General features: G+C 46.5%; 1 protein-coding gene and 1 long non-coding RNA gene across 4 annotated transcripts in view; both read left to right on the plus strand.

The window, feature by feature from the left end:
• The window catches only part of FOXO3 (forkhead box O3), a 95,966-nt gene that overhangs the window by 66,642 nt on the left and 8,413 nt on the right, over positions 1-20,911 (plus strand). For 2 of the 3 annotated variants that reach the window (XM_075498500.1, XM_075498501.1), the window contains one exon: positions 11,141-12,575. The exons of the other annotated variant lie outside the window; for it this stretch is intronic. In XM_075498500.1, coding sequence (XP_075354615.1) covers positions 11,141-12,541 — 1,401 coding nt within the window. In that variant the 3' untranslated portion in view covers positions 12,542-12,575. The remainder of the gene's footprint in view (positions 1-11,140; positions 12,576-20,911) is intronic. 3 annotated transcript variants of the gene reach the window in all.
• LOC142408243 (uncharacterized) lies at positions 12,582-15,822 on the plus strand. The gene is made up of 2 exons (XR_012775228.1): positions 12,582-13,545; positions 13,849-15,822. It is a non-coding gene; the product is annotated as an uncharacterized LOC142408243 (long non-coding RNA).

A 20,911-nucleotide genomic window follows, 5' to 3' on the forward strand; every position in this document is an offset into this window, starting at 1 on the left:
AGGGTGCTTGGTGGTGGGTCCCCTCCCTTTCCCAGAAGGAGGGTAAATATCCCCATGAGCATTTGCCAATGCTCCTTTCGTTATGTCCTCCTCTGTTCGGCTGCAACTTGAAGGTGCTTGTTTTTTGTGTACCTTTCTTATGAAAATGATACCTGGCATGCTCAGGAGGCCTGGCATTCTTGAGCTATGAATACCGCGAACAGTGTCATAAAAAAATGTCGATGTACAAAGGCACCGTCATTCTTAGCATTGTCCTTTAAAATTTGCCCTGTGTCTTGAACATGCAGGTGTTGAAAAAGGACTTATTTCAAGCAGTGTAGCTCCACTAACATAACTCAGCGTTTTCCCCCTAAGAGCAGAATGGGACATGTGTCCACCCAGCCCACCTGCGGTCTGGGACCAGTTTCTTGGAGAAGCAGAAATTCATCTGCCCGTCGGGCGCTGTGAGAGAGCACCTATCTGCAGGGATTGTGGGGCCATCTCAGAGTACGTACAGCTACTGCGACCCCAAGACGCATAGATTTTGATTCAGCAAGTCACTTATAATTTTCCAGAGGAAGGGATGGTGTCTGTCAAGTGACACCATCTCAGGGTACTGAGAGGTTGCCTCAATGCTCATCCTGGAGGGCAGGTAACACAAAGCTGGTTTGTGCTAGCAAATGAAACCAAAGCCACTCAATTTTATATTCTGTAGCATCTTAATTGAATTAAGGCTTCTTTGTCTGCCTGTTGAGGCTATAAACTTCCAGATGCAAGTGCCTTCTACTTGTGTAGTCCTTCCCACAATGGGAGCTCAGCCAGTCTGCAACCTACAGGGTCAGTAATTCTTGTCCGAGTACACAGCGATGACCTTGGCTGTTGGCACAGTCAAGGTCCTGAAACTCATTGCCCTTCTGGCCCCACAGCTGCCTCTGAAAAATGTCCTATTCTATGTACTGAGCGATACAGCTGCAAAGGCCCCACCGTGTCCCCAGTGTTGGCTTCAGGACGGATTACTCACGTGTACAGGTTCAAACCAGGAATATGAAAGGGCTCCACTCACTGTTCTGCTATTCGGGCTCTGGTGTCGGGGTGGGGCACTAGGAAAGCTTTGGGAAGTGCCGAAGCATTTTGACACAGCCTAGCTTTAGGCTCAACATTTGTGATTGTATCAATGACAGTGATCTGAGTTTCTCGGATTAGGTAAATAGCTTAAAGAAAAAAGATGACTTTCATACCTGTGCATTTACTTGGGTTGTGAGGTTTCTGGGATGGTGCTGCTGCCGGTTGCGTGTGAAACAGGAATGTCCTGCTTGCTGTAGCAAAGGGCTGATTCATTGGCAGCGTAATAGGTGTCATTTCCCTTTTGTCAGCTGCTCAGGTATATTTTACCCCTGTAACGAACAGAAAATAAATTTAAAAAATCCCGTAAAACCAGTAACATGCAAGTCATCTGAGTGAGGTGAGGTTCGATGAAAACTAAAACAGTTTGTAAATGGAGTTAGGTGAGGCTGGGGTTAATCAGGAGGGGTAGAAGGAGAGTTTGGCGAGTCCCAGTGGGGGTGAGCTCTCTGAAGCCACCATTGCCCTGGGAGGTGCTGGGAGCAGCCGCAGTCCCAAAGCCTCCCTGTGCGAAGGGTGAGATCCACCTCCACCAGCGGAGAGGGTCAGGCACTTGCAGAGGAACACGGGAAGACGGGCTGCCAGGCTCATTTGCTGGAGGTGCCCGTTTCTCCCCACCGACTGCCAAGGGGGGCTGCGGCCGCTAGCTCGGATGTCAAGGTCTGACCTGGAGCTGCCCAGGCTGGGTAAGGGGAGTTAAACTTTAAGGCTGCAACAAAGCTTTTCTCCATAGGGGAAAAAAAAAAATCCAATGCTGTCAACTTGGAGATTGGGGGCATCAGAGCGTGGAAACTAAAGCCACGTGCCTCGGCGGTGAGTTTGTGGGCAGGGCTGGGTGTCCCGATGTAATGCGCAAATATATAGGACCATATTTTGGTACGGCATGAGCTTGGTTTGTGTATACAGCAAGCAAGTTTGTACGATTTTTCAAATATGTTCCCAAATGCAGTGTTTAAAATACGTTCGCCTACACAGAGGGAAAATGTAGGAAACCGAAAGAAACGGAGAGGGAAAAGGCTAGGGAGGACCCCTGCCTTAGTCTCAGGACGAAAGCAGAACACGCATCAGAATACATCAAAAGGAAAACTGATCACTTTCCACTTTCAAAAGGCATTAATATTTTACAGCTACCATTATGTTTTGAAGAGCACGCAGGTATTTATTGGTAGTGCCATAGCTACCCAGTCCCGAGTCCTGAAGGAGGAGATACCTGTTTTTCAAGTTGTTCTGTTCACTCATCCCTCGTCTCCCAATTCACACCCTGTACCCACCGACGCTGCAGTAACTTGGTGAATACCTGGAGTCGCGGTTGTGCGTTCCCACCCCGGCTGCCCTTCCCGTGAGGCTCCCAAGGGTTTTTTGCCCCTAAAAGCAGCGGGTCAGACCCACCGAGAGTCACGCTTAGGGGTGTCCCTGGCTTTCCCCAGTGCTCGAGGCTGTGGAGCACGACCGTTCCCTTTGCAACGTCAGCTGCCGACTGAACCGCATCGTATTTTAAAATGCACTTTTTTAAAAAAAAAAATCAGATAATACTTTCTGGTTCAATAATAAACTAATTACGTGCTTAAAATAGCACAGGAGAGGGGTCCTGTTTCAGATTAGTCTACATAGCAGAAACGCCGGGGGCTGTTTTGGAGGTTGCTCGAAGGCTTTCTTGCGAGAAGGTCTCGGGTGCCTGTGCCGGCCTTTGAAGGGCTTGCTCAGGGCTGATCAAACTCGGTCAGGTGACAGCGTATCAGATCTATTCCTCCCATCAGTTACACGTCAGCCGTAACTGTCACCAGATTTGCTATTTAATGGGTGCAGCTCAACACTTCCAATTAATCCAGCCTGGGTATTTAACAATCTATCATTTCAGAGCTAGCACTTTACGGAGCCGCATGCAAGGCAGCCTTGCACTTCAGTAAGGCAGGAGCCCTGGAAGGCTTTCTTCATGCACACTGATTTTACTCTTTCCCTGCCACTGTGCAGTGGAAGTTATTGGTAATTTAGTTTCATTTTACAGGCTTAGGAAGTGTTAAAAAAAAATCAACACATGACCACAAAAAAATTTCAAAAAATAAAGAATTATAATAGGTGATTCAGCAATGATAGCCTTTTGTGATCTTCCATGGGAAGCTACTATTTTTAGTGAATTATTATAAGCAGTAGCATCACTCACATTTATTTATAAAGGCATGAAAGAACGCCCATACGTGTTTCTAAATAGTCGATGTATAGTAACAGCCATATGCTGAGAATGAGTGAAAATAGAATTGAGCACACTAGTTTCCACAATGCTGCATGAGGCTTGTGCTGGGATCTTTGCATCTAAGAAACGAAAAACAGAGGAAATTTTTTTTTTTTTCCTTCTAGTTCTTCTTGCTAGCAAAACAAACCCAAAGCCTTCAGGGTGAAAGTCTGCCTCGCAGTAAAATTGCATTGTTTTCATTGAGGTCTAACTGGGTCACCACTGAGGTTTGTGAGGACTCTTCCAGTAGCTTCAGCAGCTGGCGGATTGGGGCTGTGATGACAGTGGTAGCTATTTTTATGAGAGTTACTGTACATATAATATTGGGGTTGATTAGTTGTGTGTGCCTGCACTTCTTTCTGTTGGGGCTCCATGGCACGGAGGAGGATGCTGCGGTTCCCTGCTGAAGGGGCTGCACAAATACAGCATGGTGTCATTTCCAAAGTTCCTACAGTGGAAACGCTTTAAATGCTGGGGCTTGCCATTAAGAAAAAATGAGAGGAAAAAAAGGTGTTACCTGCTGGTGACGCTGCTCCTGAACAGAAATTACAACTGTTTTGATCTGGCTCTGCAAAGACCCAGCCACGTGTGTCCACTGCAGCTTTTTTGTATGCAACTCCTTGTGCTTAAGGCCAGTAAGTGGCAACATCTTCTGTTCTCTTGCTGACTGCGTTCATGTCCCCTGTGCTTAGATGCCTTGGGATTCTCACGAATTCAGCGCCTTGCAAGACCAATGCCTTCAGGTAAATTCCTACTCTTAACGAAGTTAAATCCTTTGATTGAAATTAGTTGTGTTCTTGAATTTTGAGCAGCCTTGATACAAAGCATGTAGAAGGGAGTGAAAAAGACGGCTCTTGACGAGGTGCCTTTAGCAACCTCCTGATGACGGTGCCTGTCTCCCGATTCCCAAATCCCATTTTCACATGGAAAAGTGTCGGCATAGCAGAGGCAAGCACTTTATTTTTTAGGGGGCTTCCTATAGCAAAAGGTGCTGGGGTACGTGGCTCCTGATGCCAGGAGGAGTTGCTGGAGAACCCAGCCTTGTTCTTGCTCCGCAGCTGCATTATTTAAAATATCAGCATTTTCCTCGCTCTCTGCTTCCCGTCTCCCAACACCCAGTGGAAAAAAATAAATGGCAACCAGCATGCTCTACTCACAGCAAAACAAATGTTATTTATTAGAGTCCTCCTGTGGTCAGAGGACGTCTGACTGTAAAATAACTGGAGATTTTTCTGCTAACTGGAAGCGTGATGCTCTGAGACAATTTCCAGGCAGTGTATATTTTCAGCTAAGTTTTATTTACGTCAGCGTAGCGATTTGCAGCATCACTGTTAGCAAAGAGTGAGGCAGGAGTTGTTTTAGCTAGAATGAATTCTTTAATTTTTTTTAGGAAAAAACTTTTGATTAAGTTGTGACTCGGTTCCCTTAGCTCCACGTGTTGAGATGCTTTTCTTTTCAAAAGGGAGGGCATAAACCTCCTTGGCGGGCACGTCGCTTGCCGCCTGCCCTTGTGGCAAGGAGCAGCCGGGGCGGGGGGGAGCGAGGCGCGCGTCGTTAGGGAGGCTTCGTTTGCCCTGCGCTAATCACCTTCTCCTGTCTTAATTTGGCACGGCGCAGCGCCCTGCGTGCAGGACGGAGGCAGATCTGCGTACTGCTCTCCTATCTGAGCCAGCACATTTCGGAGGATAAATCTTCGCCGGACTTAATGTTCTCCCAAGGAGCTTTAATATCCCTGAAGGCTTTCGGCTCTTCCTAGGGGTGGGGGACGGCGCAGGCAGAGAGCTAATTACAGCGGGGGCCTCTTCTAGCCCTTCCCCTACCGCCAAGGTCAGAAAAACTCCTTTGAAGAGAGGGTGAGGAGGGGACTCCACAGAGCCACCCTTCGGATGCTGAGCTCACTTTTTTCCCCCTAAATCTGTGGTTTTTTTTTTTCCTTTTCCTGCAGGAGGGCATGTTTAGGTGGTGGGGCCGAGCCTGTGTCATCCCACTTATCCTTTCCAGGGCTGTGAGGGTGGTGGCCTTTGCCAGCCGGGTGCGAAGGGCTGCTGGACGTCCCCTGCGGGACCCTGGCGCGCTCCGGCCACCTCCTTCTGCCGAACAGCTGGTAGGATTTGCGGGAGCTGCCTCGGGAACTTGCAGATGATACCAAACATCGAGCATCGAAAACGTTTGGGTGTCAGGAAAGATTTCTCTTTCTGTGTGTAATTTGCTTAATGCTTTTTTTTGCCCAGCAACTTCCATAATTTAGGGATAATGTAACAATCCGCAATACATAATATTTGGTTTTATATGCAAAAGGATGTATATCAGTACAACATGGCTGGATAGATATTGTGGGAGGACTTTCCTTATGTTTTAGTTCTCACTTTTTCTGCATCTCCAGAGCACCCTCACTACTTTATATATATCCTTCTGGTTTGCAAAAGCTCATGGGAAAGAGGAAGAAATTCTGAGACCTCTTTGGGGTTGGGGATTTCTAAGTTCCTTGAGAAGAGCAGCACTGCAGCCTTACAGAGCCAGGCAGAAAATGACTGTATGGAACCAACAGATTGGTACTTCCTAAAGATCTCCTCGCCTAGACTCGCAAATCCCTTTCACCAGAAATTCCTGCATACACGCACACAATTGGCAACTTTATTCATAATTTTGGAGTCACTGTATCTGTTTTCTTGTTTACTCGCAATTGAATCTCATTGAGGACTTTAAAGCAAACAAAATGTAAAACTGGTAGTTGAAGCAAATTTTGAGTTACTTCATGAGAAGGCACAGACGCTGGTCTGGATGGATGGGCAAAATGTGTTGATTATTCGCAGCCTCCTTGTTTCAGCGACAACTGAATGCCAAGAAAGAAGTTTGTTTCATTTTTTTGTTTAATTTTTGGTGGAGGCCCTCCGTAGGGGCGTTCGTCCCACAGGAGATTCGTGCTACAACATTTTGAGTAAGGTGACACAGGCTAGAAACTGAAATTGAAGTTTGCAAGCAGGGCCATGGAGAAGCAGGGCTGCCTCCAGTCAGCTGGAGGGTGATAAGCTGGAGTTATTTTCATGGCTTCTTTCAGTGGTATTAGAGCTGATGCCTTTCCCTACTGTGTGGCTACCGGACAACTTCATATGGTGAAGTTAGAACATTAAATATGTTAATACAGTATAAAATAAAGTATAATTCTCCCAAGTGAGCATTAGCAGCATTTATGGGTCTGCAGATAGCGTTTGTTTTTCTCCCATCGTGTCCTAGTATCCCAGTTGTTAAAATAAACAACTGCTTTTGATTTGTAGCCATAACTTTACAGTTTAGGAGCCTGTATCTGAAATAACGAATTAGCCACTCACTACAAAACACTGAAATAAAAACAGACCAGTGTGTAACTTGGACTCGGCAGCCACCAGCTGCACCTCATCTTGCTAATCTTTAAGCTTTTTTTTTTTTTTTTAAAGCGGGGGCTTTTAAGAGTTAAGTTACACAACTCTCTTTTTATTTTTAAAGTGAGTGGATTCCTTGTTGCGTTGTTGAGGATGATAAATTGATACCACATGTTGCTTCCAGACAAAAAAGACTCTGTACTGCAGTGGAAGTACTTGCAGCTGGTGTCTGAGTTAATGGACGGGCTCCACAAGGTAAACACGGGTTGGAAGAGGCTGAAACAGGCACAGGGAGGGGGAATTTTCTCCGTTTAAAGGCTCGAGCATTTGCTGCTGTTGCCTGACCAGGCCAGAGTGTTGAAATCACACACAGTCCAGCCTTTCTGGGAGGCTTACTCAGTTGTCGTGTCAAATCACGTATACAGGACTTTGGGAATGTTTGAGTGTCCTCTCTGGGACCTTACCCGTTCGCAGTCTTACCAAAAAATCAAGAGACGCACGTGTAATTAGGACATGGTAGCCGATTTCTTTTTTTTTTTTGCGAGCAAAATGTGCCTGGTTCCCTCAAGGTGCAGTGGGTCGACATTTACAAAAGCTGAGAGCGTGGCCCCGAGTTTGGGGAAAGTGCTGTCACCCCACGTGTTGCTGCCCTGGCTACTGGGGGGCACCCAGCCGCACCCCTTCTCCTGATGCCGTCAGCCTAAGCTGAGGTAGGGTAGCAGCACTGCTTGCCTGTGGCACTGTACCACCCTCTGCTCACACCAAATCTGACCTGCCTTGTGTGTTCCTCTGCCCTGGGTCTTCCTCGTCTCCAGGGCTGGTCATTCTTCCCTGCAGGACCGCTTCCCCGGGGGACTGGGACCTGGCTGGGGATGCTCTTGATCTTATCTGCAGGAACCTCAGTCTTCTGGCTCTTAGCAGAGCGCACAGAGTTCTTCAAGTCCGGTATAAATAGTAACACTAATAAAGGGAGGAACTCATCATATTTCTTTTCTACTCTGCTCTTGTACAGTCTGTATGTTGTACCCATCAGTGTATCTGAGCTCTTTCCAAGGTGTCTGCAGCCTGGCTAGCATCTGTCCCATCTACATATGGTCTCCAGGACAGATTGACGGGAGTTCCTTTATAGATCTTTTAAAGTTTCTCATTGCATTTTGGCATGGAAAAATGTGTTATGTTTCTGTCATCATGGCCTAATCTGGCTCCCACATAAGTCAAAGACAAATCCCCATTAATTTGATCAGCAGCGGGTTCAAATGATAAACTCTATTTTCTTTGCTTCCCCACCTCCTTTGCGATTTGTCATATGGTCATATATTACTAATGTGTGTGGTTGTGAGCAAAGATTGTCCCATGATATTTTCCTATATTTTAAGCAGATGGGAACATTCTTTGACAGCTTAGAAACCAGGTAGAAAATACAGTTATCTCCATCCAGATTGCACCCTGGTAGCACAGCGCAACAGCCTTTACTGATGTGAATTGTTAGTCCTGGTGACTTCTGTAGCAAAACTTGCATGTGAAAGGATAATAGGATCCAGCCCTAATTTGATTTGGCAGAGCATCCAACACAAGGAGAAACCAAGAAACTCAGATAGAGTTGCTGAAGAGGTTAGCGGGGGAGGTTACGTGAAAGAAGTGGGTTTTAAGGCGGTGTTTGAACAGAGGGTGGAGATGGGGTACACAAAAATAAATTGGCCCATAATTATGCTTACGTAAACAATCTTCCTACAGAAGAAAAGTAAAGAAAAACAGAAGCCGGAGTGTAAGTAGCATATTGCGTAATGTAAAGGAAAACAAACTGCTTGGATTTTTTTATAACCACCAATTTTCAATGCAAAAGTATTATTACATTCTTTTATTATTTGTGTAATACCAACACTGAGCAAAAAGATATAATAAGAAGAAAATTACACATGTGCATACACATATCTACACATGCAGGAGCCCTCATCCTGAAAGGTGCTTCAGTCTCACAATTTTACCATTTAGGATTTTTCATGGTTTAGGCCCGAAAGTTTCATGCTACGACTACCATCAGCAGAAATAAGCCATTTTATGAGAATACCATAGGTTGAAAACTGTTAGCTGCTAACACTTTGGCTGAGTGTTTTTATATCTGAAGCTACGTGGCACGCTGCGTATGCCACCTCAGGTGTTTCTTTTCTGTGTTTTCTAAGATTTTTCTCATTAGCAAGAGTCATGGTGCTGTGTATTCTTATACCCAGCATTTTTAAGTGGGGAACAGCATGGTTTCTATGGCTCTTGTAGCCTGGCTTGGTGTGGTGGTCCAGCTCTGGTTGTCCTCGTCCTGCCGCCGGCTCTTTGCGAGGAGAGATCCCCATGCAGATGTTCTCACAAGTGGTTGTCCGTGAAAGTCATGGGGGATGAATATGAGAGCTACCTGCATTGATGCAGTACAAGCTGAAATATCAAAAAAGGTTATTTTTCAAAAAAACAGCAATTCTCCAGCCAGCTGGGAGAAACCTGAGGAAGAAAGCAGTGGCGCCTAGTTATTAGAAGTTAGAAACAGACTGTTGCCAGACTCAAAATATAGTTAAAATGTCATCAGTTAAATAATAAAAAGCTCTTTCCTTCCTTAGACTGAAGAACTATTATGCTGCAACTCAATCCACCATATTTTGATGGCATGATAGTCCCTTAGAAATGGACAAGTTTATAGCTGAGGCACTGACCCAAACTTCTCTTAAGTATGTCTGCAAAGTCTGGTGTGCTGTTTTGTGCAAATTGTTTAAAACATAACAGTTGCCATTTTGAACCGTGGTCCATATGACTTCTCTTTTCATTAAGTGATAATCACCACCGCGTCTGCTGTCTGCGTGCGAGAAGAACTTCAGGCGTGTTTTCCATTTCACAATCTGACAAAAACCACAACACTTAACAGGGGGAAAAAAAGGCATTTTATTCTGAAAAGAATTGTTTAAAAAAAGCTGGGCTATATTTCTTTATACATCAGATGTGTCTCCAGTTCACTTATGTCAAACATCCATTTATCCTAAGCATGCAAATGTCGAGATGCTTGTGAATGATTTGTTGATTGATTCATTCTTTGCCCATTTAAATCTGGAATTTCTGCAGTGCTTTGTAAATGAAGGACACTTATCCTGGATGGTTTGATTATGCTATGATCCTGTTGACTTCGTGTTTTTAAAGCATGCTGGTAGAACAAATGTGATTTTATCCTCTTTATAGATATACCTGGTAATTGCCAAAATTTAAGAAAAAAGAACTTGTGGAACTTTTTAAACGTGATAATCTTTAACCTGGAGGAATAGCACAACTGTTTTGCCAAAGGAATATGGGATAGCTCCAAAAATCTTTTGACTTGCACATGGAAAAAAAACCCCAAACCTAGAAGCATTCTCACTAACAAATACTACTTACTTGTCCTTTCTTTGAGCCGTATTTTAAGCCCAAGATCAGCAGGATGAGTAGAGTGGGATTTTAATCTCAGTTATTTTGGTTTAAATCTGGAGTCATTTCACTAGGGGCTACTGTGGGCTGGTTTTCTCTGACTTTCTCATTCTGGGGTGATTATCATTGGTTTGAGCCAACGTGGTTTTTGGACGGTAGATGTTGCTGACCTAGTGCAAGCGGGTAATATGCAAGAGCAGAGGGTGCACAGGCTCCCCTGAAAGTACTGTATTTCATAGCATCCTGTACAGCACGGGGTTTCCAACTGTGTACAGCAACTTTATGCAACTCTGTATCTAGCAGCTTGCAGGGACAGGGATATCGTCGTGTACTGTGTCACATCATGTTTTGAAGACTGTGGGGATACTATAGCGAGGGGACAGCTGGCCAGCTACTGCGGTACGGGTGTAATTCTGGTGCCTCTAATCACGAGAGAAAGTACAGCTTAGTCATGCACGGAGTGCCTGTGGGAGATGAGCAACAGCACTTGCAGTTTTCTCAAGAATTATTATAACAAATACACAACACACATGCCCGTGAAGAATTAAAAAGACATTTGCAGAGGCTGCGATGAGTGTGACGACCCCTCCAGTCAGATATTTGTGGTGTCTTGGTAGTTTTTATTTCACGGAACTGATGGCAAGATTGCTGATAGTATAGAGGTTTGTCCTGAGTCAAAAGTAAGGGAGAAATGTCTAGCTCCTTGCTAGCAGGAATGCAGCTGTGTCACTCTCCATTCCTCAGGATGCAACTTTTGGGGGTGCGAAGACGGGCACCAGGAAGGCACAGCTAGTGCAAGCACGGGGCTTGCTTTGCAGCAGCGCGCTGCCGCGCTGCAGTCACGCTCCAGCCCTCCCATATCCACCACCCAAGAAACCCGTGTTGATGTCCAGGAGGGCCCAATGCTTTTATTCGTGTTGCTGTTTTCATGTGACGTTGGTTTTGCGATTGATATTTGGGTAGCGAAAGAAGAGGGGTGCTGGTCTTGACGTTTTGTTTTGTTCCTTTCCTGCAGAATTCAATCCGGCACAACTTGTCACTCCACAGCCGATTCGTCAGGGTGCAGAATGAAGGCACTGGGAAAAGCTCTTGGTGGATGATCAATCCAGACGGTGGAAAAGGTGGCAAGGCACCCCGGAGACGCGCTGTGTCGATGGACAACAGCAACAAGTACACCAAGAGCAGAGGGCGGGCGGCTAAGAAAAAGGCAGCCCTGCAGACCGCCCAGGAGACAAGCGAGGACAGCCCTTCTCAGCTCTCCAAGTGGCCAGGGAGTCCCACCTCCCGCAGCAGCGACGAGCTGGATGCATGGACAGATTTTCGCTCCCGAACAAATTCAAACGCCAGTACGATCAGCGGCCGCTTGTCACCGATTTTGGCAAGCACCGAACTAGATGATGTTCAAGATGATGATGCTCCACTCTCTCCCATGCTGTACAGTAGTCCATCGAGCTTGTCCCCATCGGTAAACAAACCGTGTACTGTGGAGTTGCCTAGGTTGACTGATATGGCTGGGACAATGAATTTGAACGATGGACTGACAGATAACCTCATGGATGATCTCTTGGACAATATAACACTCCCTCCCTCCCAGCAGTCGCCCACAGGAGGGATAATGCAGAGAAGCTCCAGTTTTCCGTATGGTTCCAAAGGTTCAGGGCTGGGTTCCCCGTCAAGTAGTTTCAACAACGCTGTGTTTGGGCCGTCATCCCTGAATTCCCTCCGCCAGTCGCCCATGCAGACTATTCAGGAGAACAAGCAGGCCACCTTCTCTTCCATTTCTCATTACAACAACCAGACGCTGCAGGATCTCCTCGCCTCTGATGCACTTAGTCACAGCGATGTCATGATGACACAGTCTGACCCACTCATGTCACAAGCCAGCACAGCTGTGTCCGCCCAGAATTCCCGCAGGAATATAATGCTCCGCAACGACCCCATGATGTCGTTTGCCGCACAGTCGAGCCAGGGCGGTCTGGTCAATCAGAGCCTGCCTCATCACCAGCACCAGTCCCACAACTCCTCTCTTAGTGGCAGCCGTGCCTTGTCCAATTCCATCAGTAACATAGGCTTGAGTGACTCGAACAGCTTGGGATCCACCAAACATCAGCAGTCACCTGTCAATCAGTCTATGCAAACACTTTCTGACCCGCTCTCAGGCTCCTCTTTGTACTCCTCTAGCGTGAACCTCCCGGTCATGGGACACGAGAAATTCCCAAGTGACTTGGACCTGGATATTTTCAATGGGAGCTTGGAGTGTGACATGGAGTCCATTATCCGCAGTGAACTCATGGATGCAGATGGGCTGGATTTTAACTTTGATTCCCTCATCTCAGCTCAGAACGTTGTCAGTCTGAATGTGGGGAACTTCACTGGTGCTAAACAGGCTTCATCACAGAGTTGGGTACCAGGCTGAAGGATCTTTGAGAACAGGGGAAATGGGCAAACAGGTCAGTGCCCCGTAGATGTGGTAAAGGACTTGGGTCCTTAGTTTTATTGGAGTTTGCACCAAACACTTAATAGTGCACACTAATAATATTAATTTGGCTTGTGATGGCTTGCAGTGTGTTGGTATGCAACAGGTGCAACCAAGAAACATTTGGAGGTGTGGAGGGAAATGAGGCTAAGCTATAAAAGCTGTTCAGCTGCAGCGCTGTCAGCACACATCTGATGCTATGCGTCCTTCTTAATTTAGGCATGAGAAATGTTAATGACAAATCAGGCAAACCAAGGTAGAATATTTGTGGGTTTTAGGAATCACAGAGCTCCAACTTGCCGTCTTTGAAGTCGCAACAGATGGATTCTTCTCTGCAGGCAATGCCGCACGTAGCCAAGTTGTGTTACAGAGGGGCAAGGGGCTTTGCAGTCAATGGAGCCGTAGTACTGCAGGGGAGGAGGAAGAGCGTCTTTGCAAGATCAGTGCAAGCACTGAGGATCGGGTGTCTGGGACAGATCCGGACTGAATTAGAGTTGTATTGCTGCTGTGGTACAGCAACACCAGCGAAGTTGTTTGGGTTTTTTTTTTTTTAATTGTACTTCTTGGCAAAAAAAAAAATGTAGCAAATGGAGGAGTTATATATTGAAATGGCAAAGGTGGGATCCTGGTCCCAGGAATGTCCTGGGTTTAATGTTTTAAATATGCAAAATTGTTGGTCCTCCCCAGGACTGGGGTGGGTATCATTTTTTTTTTGGACTCCACCAAGAGAATATCTGTAGGTTTGGGTTCTGACATAGGTGCTTTTCAAATGTTAACCTCTTCAGATTTTTTTTTCCAGATGGATGTGTTTTTTTCCATTGCTTCTTTTCCACAGCTGGGGGCATTTGAACTTCTAAACATTGTTTCTGTCATCCTTTTGTGATTCTGCAGGCTGCTGCCCATACCTCTGCCTGCTCACACGTACATATCCACTGACTCATAGGGTAGGTGCCACACAAAGTGCCCTTTCTGCTTTGTTTATTTATTAGTGTAAGGGAATAGATTTCAAAATATAGTAGGATAAAAGGTTAGCTATAAATTATTGAAAGCGTTCTATTAAATTCAGAATAGTATGTAGAGTATCCCAGTGGTGAGGGTAAACGAGGTATTCATTCAGTTTGCAGCTTACTTCCAACTTTCTTATTTTCTGGATGAAGGACGGAAAGAAGGAGTCGGCGTCGTTTGACTTCACAGTGCATAATTTGCCCCTTTCATCTTTAATTGAGTTTTCATTCTCTGTTTCACAGTTAGATGTTCAAGGGGAAGCTTTGCAGTAGGTGAGCAGCAGCGGCAAACCTCCTGAATGTCTTCTTGTGTGTATGGAGTACCACAGGAGACGTGTGCTGTGATCTGCTGTCTGTGAGGGAGAACAAGACTGCACAGGAGTCCTCCTTCCAGTCGTTCTGCAAAGCTGCCTCGCTCCGGTGGAGTGGTTGGTTTGCACAGTCCTTTCTCTGTCGGTGGAAGGATTTCTTCTGGTTCTTTCACACCTTCTCGCTCAAAGCGAGAGCGCTGCAGTACACGGCCAGGAGACAGGCTGTGGAGGTGGGCTGTAAGGGATGCCATGTCCTGCTGACCCTGCATGGAACGGCAGCTTGGCAAGGCCAGTGCCACAGCTGAATTCTGGTTTTCCTTCAGTTCCAGTGCTGGGTAATTTAAGAAAGGAAAGGGGAAAAAAAAAGAATTGACTCATGAACCAGGAAGCAAAAACTTGCAGAAGGTCACGCTTGCTGATCGCTTCTCTCTTCCTCCAGGTGCATGAGCTGTTTGGATCTAGAAACCCTTTTTGCATGAGGTGAAAAAGAAAGGCAGTAGGAACTTTATAGCTGTGAAACATCCAACAGTACAATCTGCCAAATGGGGCCCAAAAAACTGATGTTATTGATGGCTTTGCTTGACACAGGCAAATAGGGCGGCCTCCTGCTTTCGTGTCTTTGTTTGCTGTCTAGAGGTAGAAGATGCGGGTGGGGGGACCTGCCTGGGCAGCGCGGAGGAGGCACACCACGCCACCTCCCCACCGATGCTTGCCGCTGCCCGTGCCATTCACAGAAAGCATAGCCGCCGTGATCTTTTTCAGGCTGCTCCCTCCGAATAAAGGAACTGACACATCTGTGTGAGTGGAGTCTCATTGCAGAGGACAGATTTATTAACGAGACAGCTCTCCTCGGCGGATTACTGTCCAGTCGTCTGTGGAAGCCTCTTTCCCTCTCTCTGACAAGTGGACTGGCTGTTGCAGGGTGCCCCCGGTATCAGGTGCAAGCAGAGATGATTTCTGCTGAGCTGGTTCATCATGCACCTTTCCTCATCTGTTAAGCAGCACTGTGAGAGTTTGCCTCCCTATGAGCATCTCATATTTTGATAGGGGAGCCTCGCGTGACATCAGATGCAATCGTTCTGAATTGCTTTCTCGGTTACTTCTCCGCTTCGCTGTAGCAATAGGGACCCCTGAATTAAAATCTTCTCTCTGCAGTGTTCATGATCCCAATAATGAATCTTTACAGGCTTGAAGACTGGGGAACGCTTTCAGCAGGCAGCCTGGCGCTTGCTGACGCTAAATCCCTTTCACGAGGGCAGCCAGGTGCATTTTGCAGGCAGGCAGAAGCAGTTACAATGGGTTATTGGCATACCTGGGAATAGTGAGTGCTGTGTTTTCTATGAAAAATAAGAGAAATGTTGGAGTCAGTTTTCAGGAAGAAAAGAAAGAAGCCAAATACGTAGATATTTAGTTTATACATACTCTAGGTATAGAGGGGGGTTTACTTTGGAAGAAAATCAACTACAGTTTCTTCATAGGGGAAGTGAAAAAAACCCGTGCAGGAGACGCCACCATTGCGGGTTTAGTGGCTGTGCACGTTTGCTGCCCGTAAGCCTGTGCACGGTCCCTGGAGAGAGCCTTGCCCGGTCCCACCGCACTGGCCCTGTGCCCCTGAGGCTGGCCATGCCCAGCCTTTCAGAGGGCTGTAATTAAGGCATATAAATGAATTTGGGGTTGTTTTGGTTTTTTTTTTTCTCTTACAAGAAAGAAAGGAGAAAATCAATATGCTTTTTTCTTGCTTTATTCACTCAGCCATAATTTTCCCCTCTTAAGCGGGCTGGGGCCTCTGTTCCTCTATCTCTGCCCGTTTCCCAAGAGCACTGGATAGGCCCTCCACCCACCCAGATAATCATCACCTTGGTTTTTCAGCTTGTTTATCAATAAATAAAGACGTCACTATTCCCTCGCCTGTCTCTAGAATACCTTTTATTTTGAAATTAATGGGTCCTCTCTCAGCCTGGGGTTCCCACAACTCTGCACTTTGCTCCGTGGTCCTTCTCAGCTGGCGAGTCCCAAGGGACTTGGCATTCGCCAAAGAGTAGTCCCAAACAGACGGGCAGAGGAGACTATTTGGGACATTTACTGCTGCCTGGAAGGTCAGGAGCTGGTGAGCAACTACCACTTGGGCAAACATTTCCTCCAGCATCAAAACCCATCCAAGAAGTTGTTTTTACCTCGATTGTTTCAGTGATCCAGTTTACAACGGCGCTGCGCAGGCAGCGATGCTGGCAGGGCTTGGGCAGGGGCTGGAGGATAGCTCAGCACAAGCAGGGCAGGAGCTTCTTGAGCTGGTTTCACCCTCTGAAAAACTCATCTAGCTGCATCTTCTGAGAGAGATTTCAGAGTGCCTTTTAGCAGGATGCCTCTGGGCTCTGTAACAGAGCTGTGCTGGAGTCATGTTGACTTGTTTGAAAATTACAAGTAAAATAATTCACAGACCAGTTAAAGTCACTCATTTTGCCCTAGCATCATCTAGGTCCCACATCATCTTACTGTAGTGGTAGAGTGCACAAGCTACTGATAGCAACGTCATGTAACATTCGCACAATTTGATGATTAACATCTCTGATAAAGCAAAATCCTAGGAAACGTAACGAGATGCCTGTTGGTATTTCGTAAGTCCATATCAGTTTGGACTACTTGCCAATTTGTTAATTGGCGTTCAGCCTGTTTCTGGGTGAAATTCATACCAAAGAGGAATGCATAGGTCTGAGGATAACTTACTGTTCACTACAACACCATCTTACAAGTTGAAGTAGATAGTGAAAAGATCTCCATTTGGATGGGGTTTCAAATCAGAGACCTCTAGACAATATGCCACGAGGAAGATGATTTTTATTCTTTACCAGAAAGCTTGTTTTCTGTTCACTAAAGCTGAAATGTGGAAACCAGAATCGGTGGACCTCTTGCCTGAGGATGCTGACAGCCTCAGGACCGTAGCTGCCTGTCCTGCTCTCTTATTTTCAAAAATGAGGTCTTAGGGGTAGGGCTGGCAGGTTTCTTACATGGAGCCAAGATGGGGCTGGCTGCCTTTAAAAAATCTAAAGGAAATTCAGGAGCAGCAAATTCTTCTGCTCCATTTCTAACAGGTTAGTGGTTAAGGCGGTGGTGCGTTTCTAACATTTAAGTGTTGTTTCAGCCAACCCAAGTTTTGAAAGGTGGTTTTGTAACTAGCTGAACATCACGCACGCCAAGTTCAGCCTTCGAACAAAAATATCTATGTAGAAAACCTATTTTGCTGGGAACAGGGATCCCATTAACTCCAAGGAGGGCCTGCCCCGAGCAGGCTCCTCGCTCCCTGGGCACACACCAGCGGCCCAGGAGCAAACTCGGTGCTCGTGGCTGCTGGGGGGGAAGAGAGGGGAAAGCCGGGCAAACCCCACTGGGGCTGCCCCCCGTGCGGTCCCGCTGGCCGCAGTGCCCCTCAAAGCCCCTCGCACTCAGGGGCCAGTCCTACACTTGCAGGGATGCTGTGGCTTTTGCTGCGTGAAGGCAGCAGGAGCTGACACACGAACGTGATGAATCGCTTACTCCTTCTGGGAGTAGGGCTTTTTGGTTTTGGTGGGTTTTTAATCTGGGTTTATGTTTTGGGGTTTTATTAACCAAGGAAAAAGGAAAAAAATCCTGTAAAAAACCAGGATTGCCTCTGCAGGCTTGTGCTGTGACTGTACAGCAGCTGAAGCCAGGACAGTGGTCTGATCCTGTGGTTTGGGTGTTCTGCTGGTGGTGTTTTATATAGATATATTTTTTAGTCCCTCATGCTTTGTCATGTGATTCAGCAGCAATAATTAGGCAGAAACTTGCTGTCCCTGCAGATGCCAAGATTACAGGATGACATACTCTCACCAGATGACAGCACAAACTGATATTTTTAGAACAGCCCGCATCAACTGGTCTCCCCAGTGCTTTCCTCCCTGGATCGGCAGCACGCAGGTTTTATTACAGAATGAATCTTCACAAATCGTCTTTTTCATGTGAATGAGCCGTACTGATTGTTTAGAGCTGCAGATCAGTGTTGGTCCCCAGACGTGCTGTTGCCTGATAGCTGGGATGGTTGCAGGTGGTTTTTCTTTTTTCTTTCCTTCTTTTGAGCCAGACTTTTAAATAGCCCCCTCCCCCCCCCCCCAAACATACTTTCTTGAAGAAGTACGTAATAAGAGATCCTTTTTAGAAACATAGTGTCATGCAGCTGAGGAAAGGTCAGGATCTTTTTTCATAGCAATTCAGCACTCAGCCAAGGTGATGAACTGACAGCCGGAGAGGTTTAAGTCTTGTGTTGATGACAGCCAAAGAGCACAGGTGTGGCGTAGGCCAGCAGGAGAGCACGTATTTGGGTAGTACCGTACGTAAGTAGCCAGCCTTTCTCTCCTGGCCCGGGGAGGGAGGGAGGATGAAGGAAGGATGCTCACCCAACATCCCCCCGGGCTCCCAGCGCTGCTGGCGGAGAGTCTCCAGCAGGATGTTCCCATCAGCGCTGCCCCGATCGCGTCCCACACGGTGTGTGGGGACACTGACCCCGTTAAATCAGGTACCTGCGGCTGGGTGGTGGGAACGCCCCGCTCTGGTCCAGTCTACAGGGGCTATTTAATCAGCTTTTCCACTCAGATTACCATGCAGGGTGGCAGTTGTTGGAGTCTGGCGGAGCGGACATCTGCTGAGCAGTAATGGGACGGAGATGCGGCTCAGCTAGCGGAGGCTGCTGTGTAGCCGCGGTTGTCTGCGGTTACTCCAGGAAAAAAGCCACTTTTCCCAGACGATGCTGTGGAGAATGGCTCGCGTTTATGCACTTTTACAGCTCAGCTGAATATCTTGCCCATTGTTTTTCCTTTGTACTGCTTGCTTTTGCAAACTGCTTCTCCTGGCTTTCATGGGTAATTTATTTCATACAAATGCAGAGAAAGTCTGGTTTTGAGGAAGGACCTTCACTCTCTTGCCTTTTCTACCACTTGTAAGTCATGATAGAGGATGTCCTGCCTTATATCAACATGGTGGAAATCCTTTTGTGTGACCTGTGTGAGCATTATTGGCCTGTCATTTTCAACTTACTGCAGAGGAAAATGAGAAGACTCCATAGCAGGGAGGATGTTTTTAAAATAGGCTTGGTACCTGGCAGAGAAAAAGAAACTCTCTATGAGGACATTCAGAATAAAGAGTACATAGCATGTTTCCGTAGCACTATAAACCCATAATTCAGGATGTTTCCAGCCATGCAGGTACCTTTTACTCTAAAAAGCGGCTCTTATTCTTCAGATTCAAAAGTGCAAGCAAAATCCTTCTCTGGTCTTGCACAGGAGTAGTAGTTATCCATCCTTTTCTGATCCACAGTAGAGGTCTCCTTCCCAGTGCTCCCGAGTGCCTGAAGAAAGCACCGTTATTCCAGCCGATGTGCTTTACCCCTAACAGAAAATGGATTTTGCAAGCATTTTTGGCCTTCTTCCTCTAGTCCAGCAGCATCCTGCCTAAAAGGTGCTGTGTCGAACACCCAGGCTGATGTCTCTCAATCAATGGCAGTGTCACCCATAACCAGCAGGATTTCCACCCCATTCCTCAGGCCCCTGAACAAAAAGCAGGGGATAAAATTTACCATAAGGTTGTCAAGTAAGAAGCCTGGAGACCTTGTACAGAGATGATGTCCTGTATCTAAACTCCTCTCTGTTGGCCAGGGCAGAGGATTGAACCCAGCCAGATGTGATGGTTCTCAACAGCAATTGGGTGTGGGTAGTGCTGGTGCTGGAAAGCCGGCATAACTGCACACTGACATGTCTGTAGGTGTAAAAACAAGTGTGGCAGCATATGGCCTTCTTGTATGGGCAACAACACAGTGACATATGTAGTGGAGTCTGCATGCGCCTGCTCCTCTTGCAAGCAAGTGCAGAATTTCCTGTGAATTTGGTTGTTCAGTATCAGGTCCCGATACATTAGGAAAACCTGATCTGCTTTTAAGTGTGTGAGCATGGGTGGACCAATTTCTCTCTGGGTGTCTCCTTTTCATCTGTAAAATGGGTAGAAGGGACCTTACCCACCTTTGAGGGTAAAGTGAACTGCCTGGAGGAGTGGTGGACTCTCCCTTGCTGGAAGTATTCTAGACTTGGCTTGACAGGGCCCTGAATAACCTAACTTAAGGCCCTGCCTGTAATAGAAGGTTGGACCAGATGATGCTGAGTCCCTTCCAGCCTGGACTTTTCTATGATTCTGTAGGCAACTGGGATATCAGAATAACACGGATATCAATAGTTGTGGCACCTCACTACAGTTCTGGGCAAGCCTTTCATCCCAGGGAGCTGATACAGGGTGAGAGAATGATCTGCTGTCTTTAGTTACGTTTACTTCCAAAATACTTGGCTGTCTGCTATGGTTTGCAACATTTCTTGGAGTGGAAGAGCTGCAACAGAAGGAAAAGAGACACTTTCGTGCTTTACGTGCCTGCACAAGTACCAGCACAGCAACTTTTTAGCTCCCATAAGTCTTAGTTCTGTGCCGGCATTCTTCCTCTTTCCCTCCTCCTCCCTTACTCTCTGCCCCCGATTCTGAGCTGGAAAAGATCTATTTTTATGAGTAGAATTTAAAGAGAAAAAGTGAAGTTGCAACATGCCTGAAAGTTCAGGCCTTAGAAAGCAAATATGTTGTTGCCAGCTCTTTTTTCCCCTTGGGCTTCGCTCTCTGACCTCAGCGTTGTCTCTCAGCACAGTGCCATCCTAGTGCAGTGTACGCTAAGCATGTAGCATGTCAATGTGGCATACCTGCCATGGCATCGGGATTACTAATTTTTATTCTGCTTGAACAAAAAAATCTCATGCCGCAATTTTGTCATTATAGAAGGATTGGCCACAATAGTTATCTTCCTTGTTTCTAAACAAATACTGTGTATTTTTCAGTCTTGAGCTGTGAAAACCTTGGGCAGAATATTAACTTGTACCCATGCCTAAGCAAGTCTTGCTTTTTGAGCCTACGTCCATTTTGGAGTAGAAGCTGTACTGCTGGCAGCGATGACACAT

The sequence above is a fragment of the Mycteria americana genome, chromosome 3 (genome assembly GCF_035582795.1).
Source record: "Mycteria americana isolate JAX WOST 10 ecotype Jacksonville Zoo and Gardens chromosome 3, USCA_MyAme_1.0, whole genome shotgun sequence".
NCBI lineage: Eukaryota > Metazoa > Chordata > Aves > Ciconiiformes > Ciconiidae > Mycteria > Mycteria americana.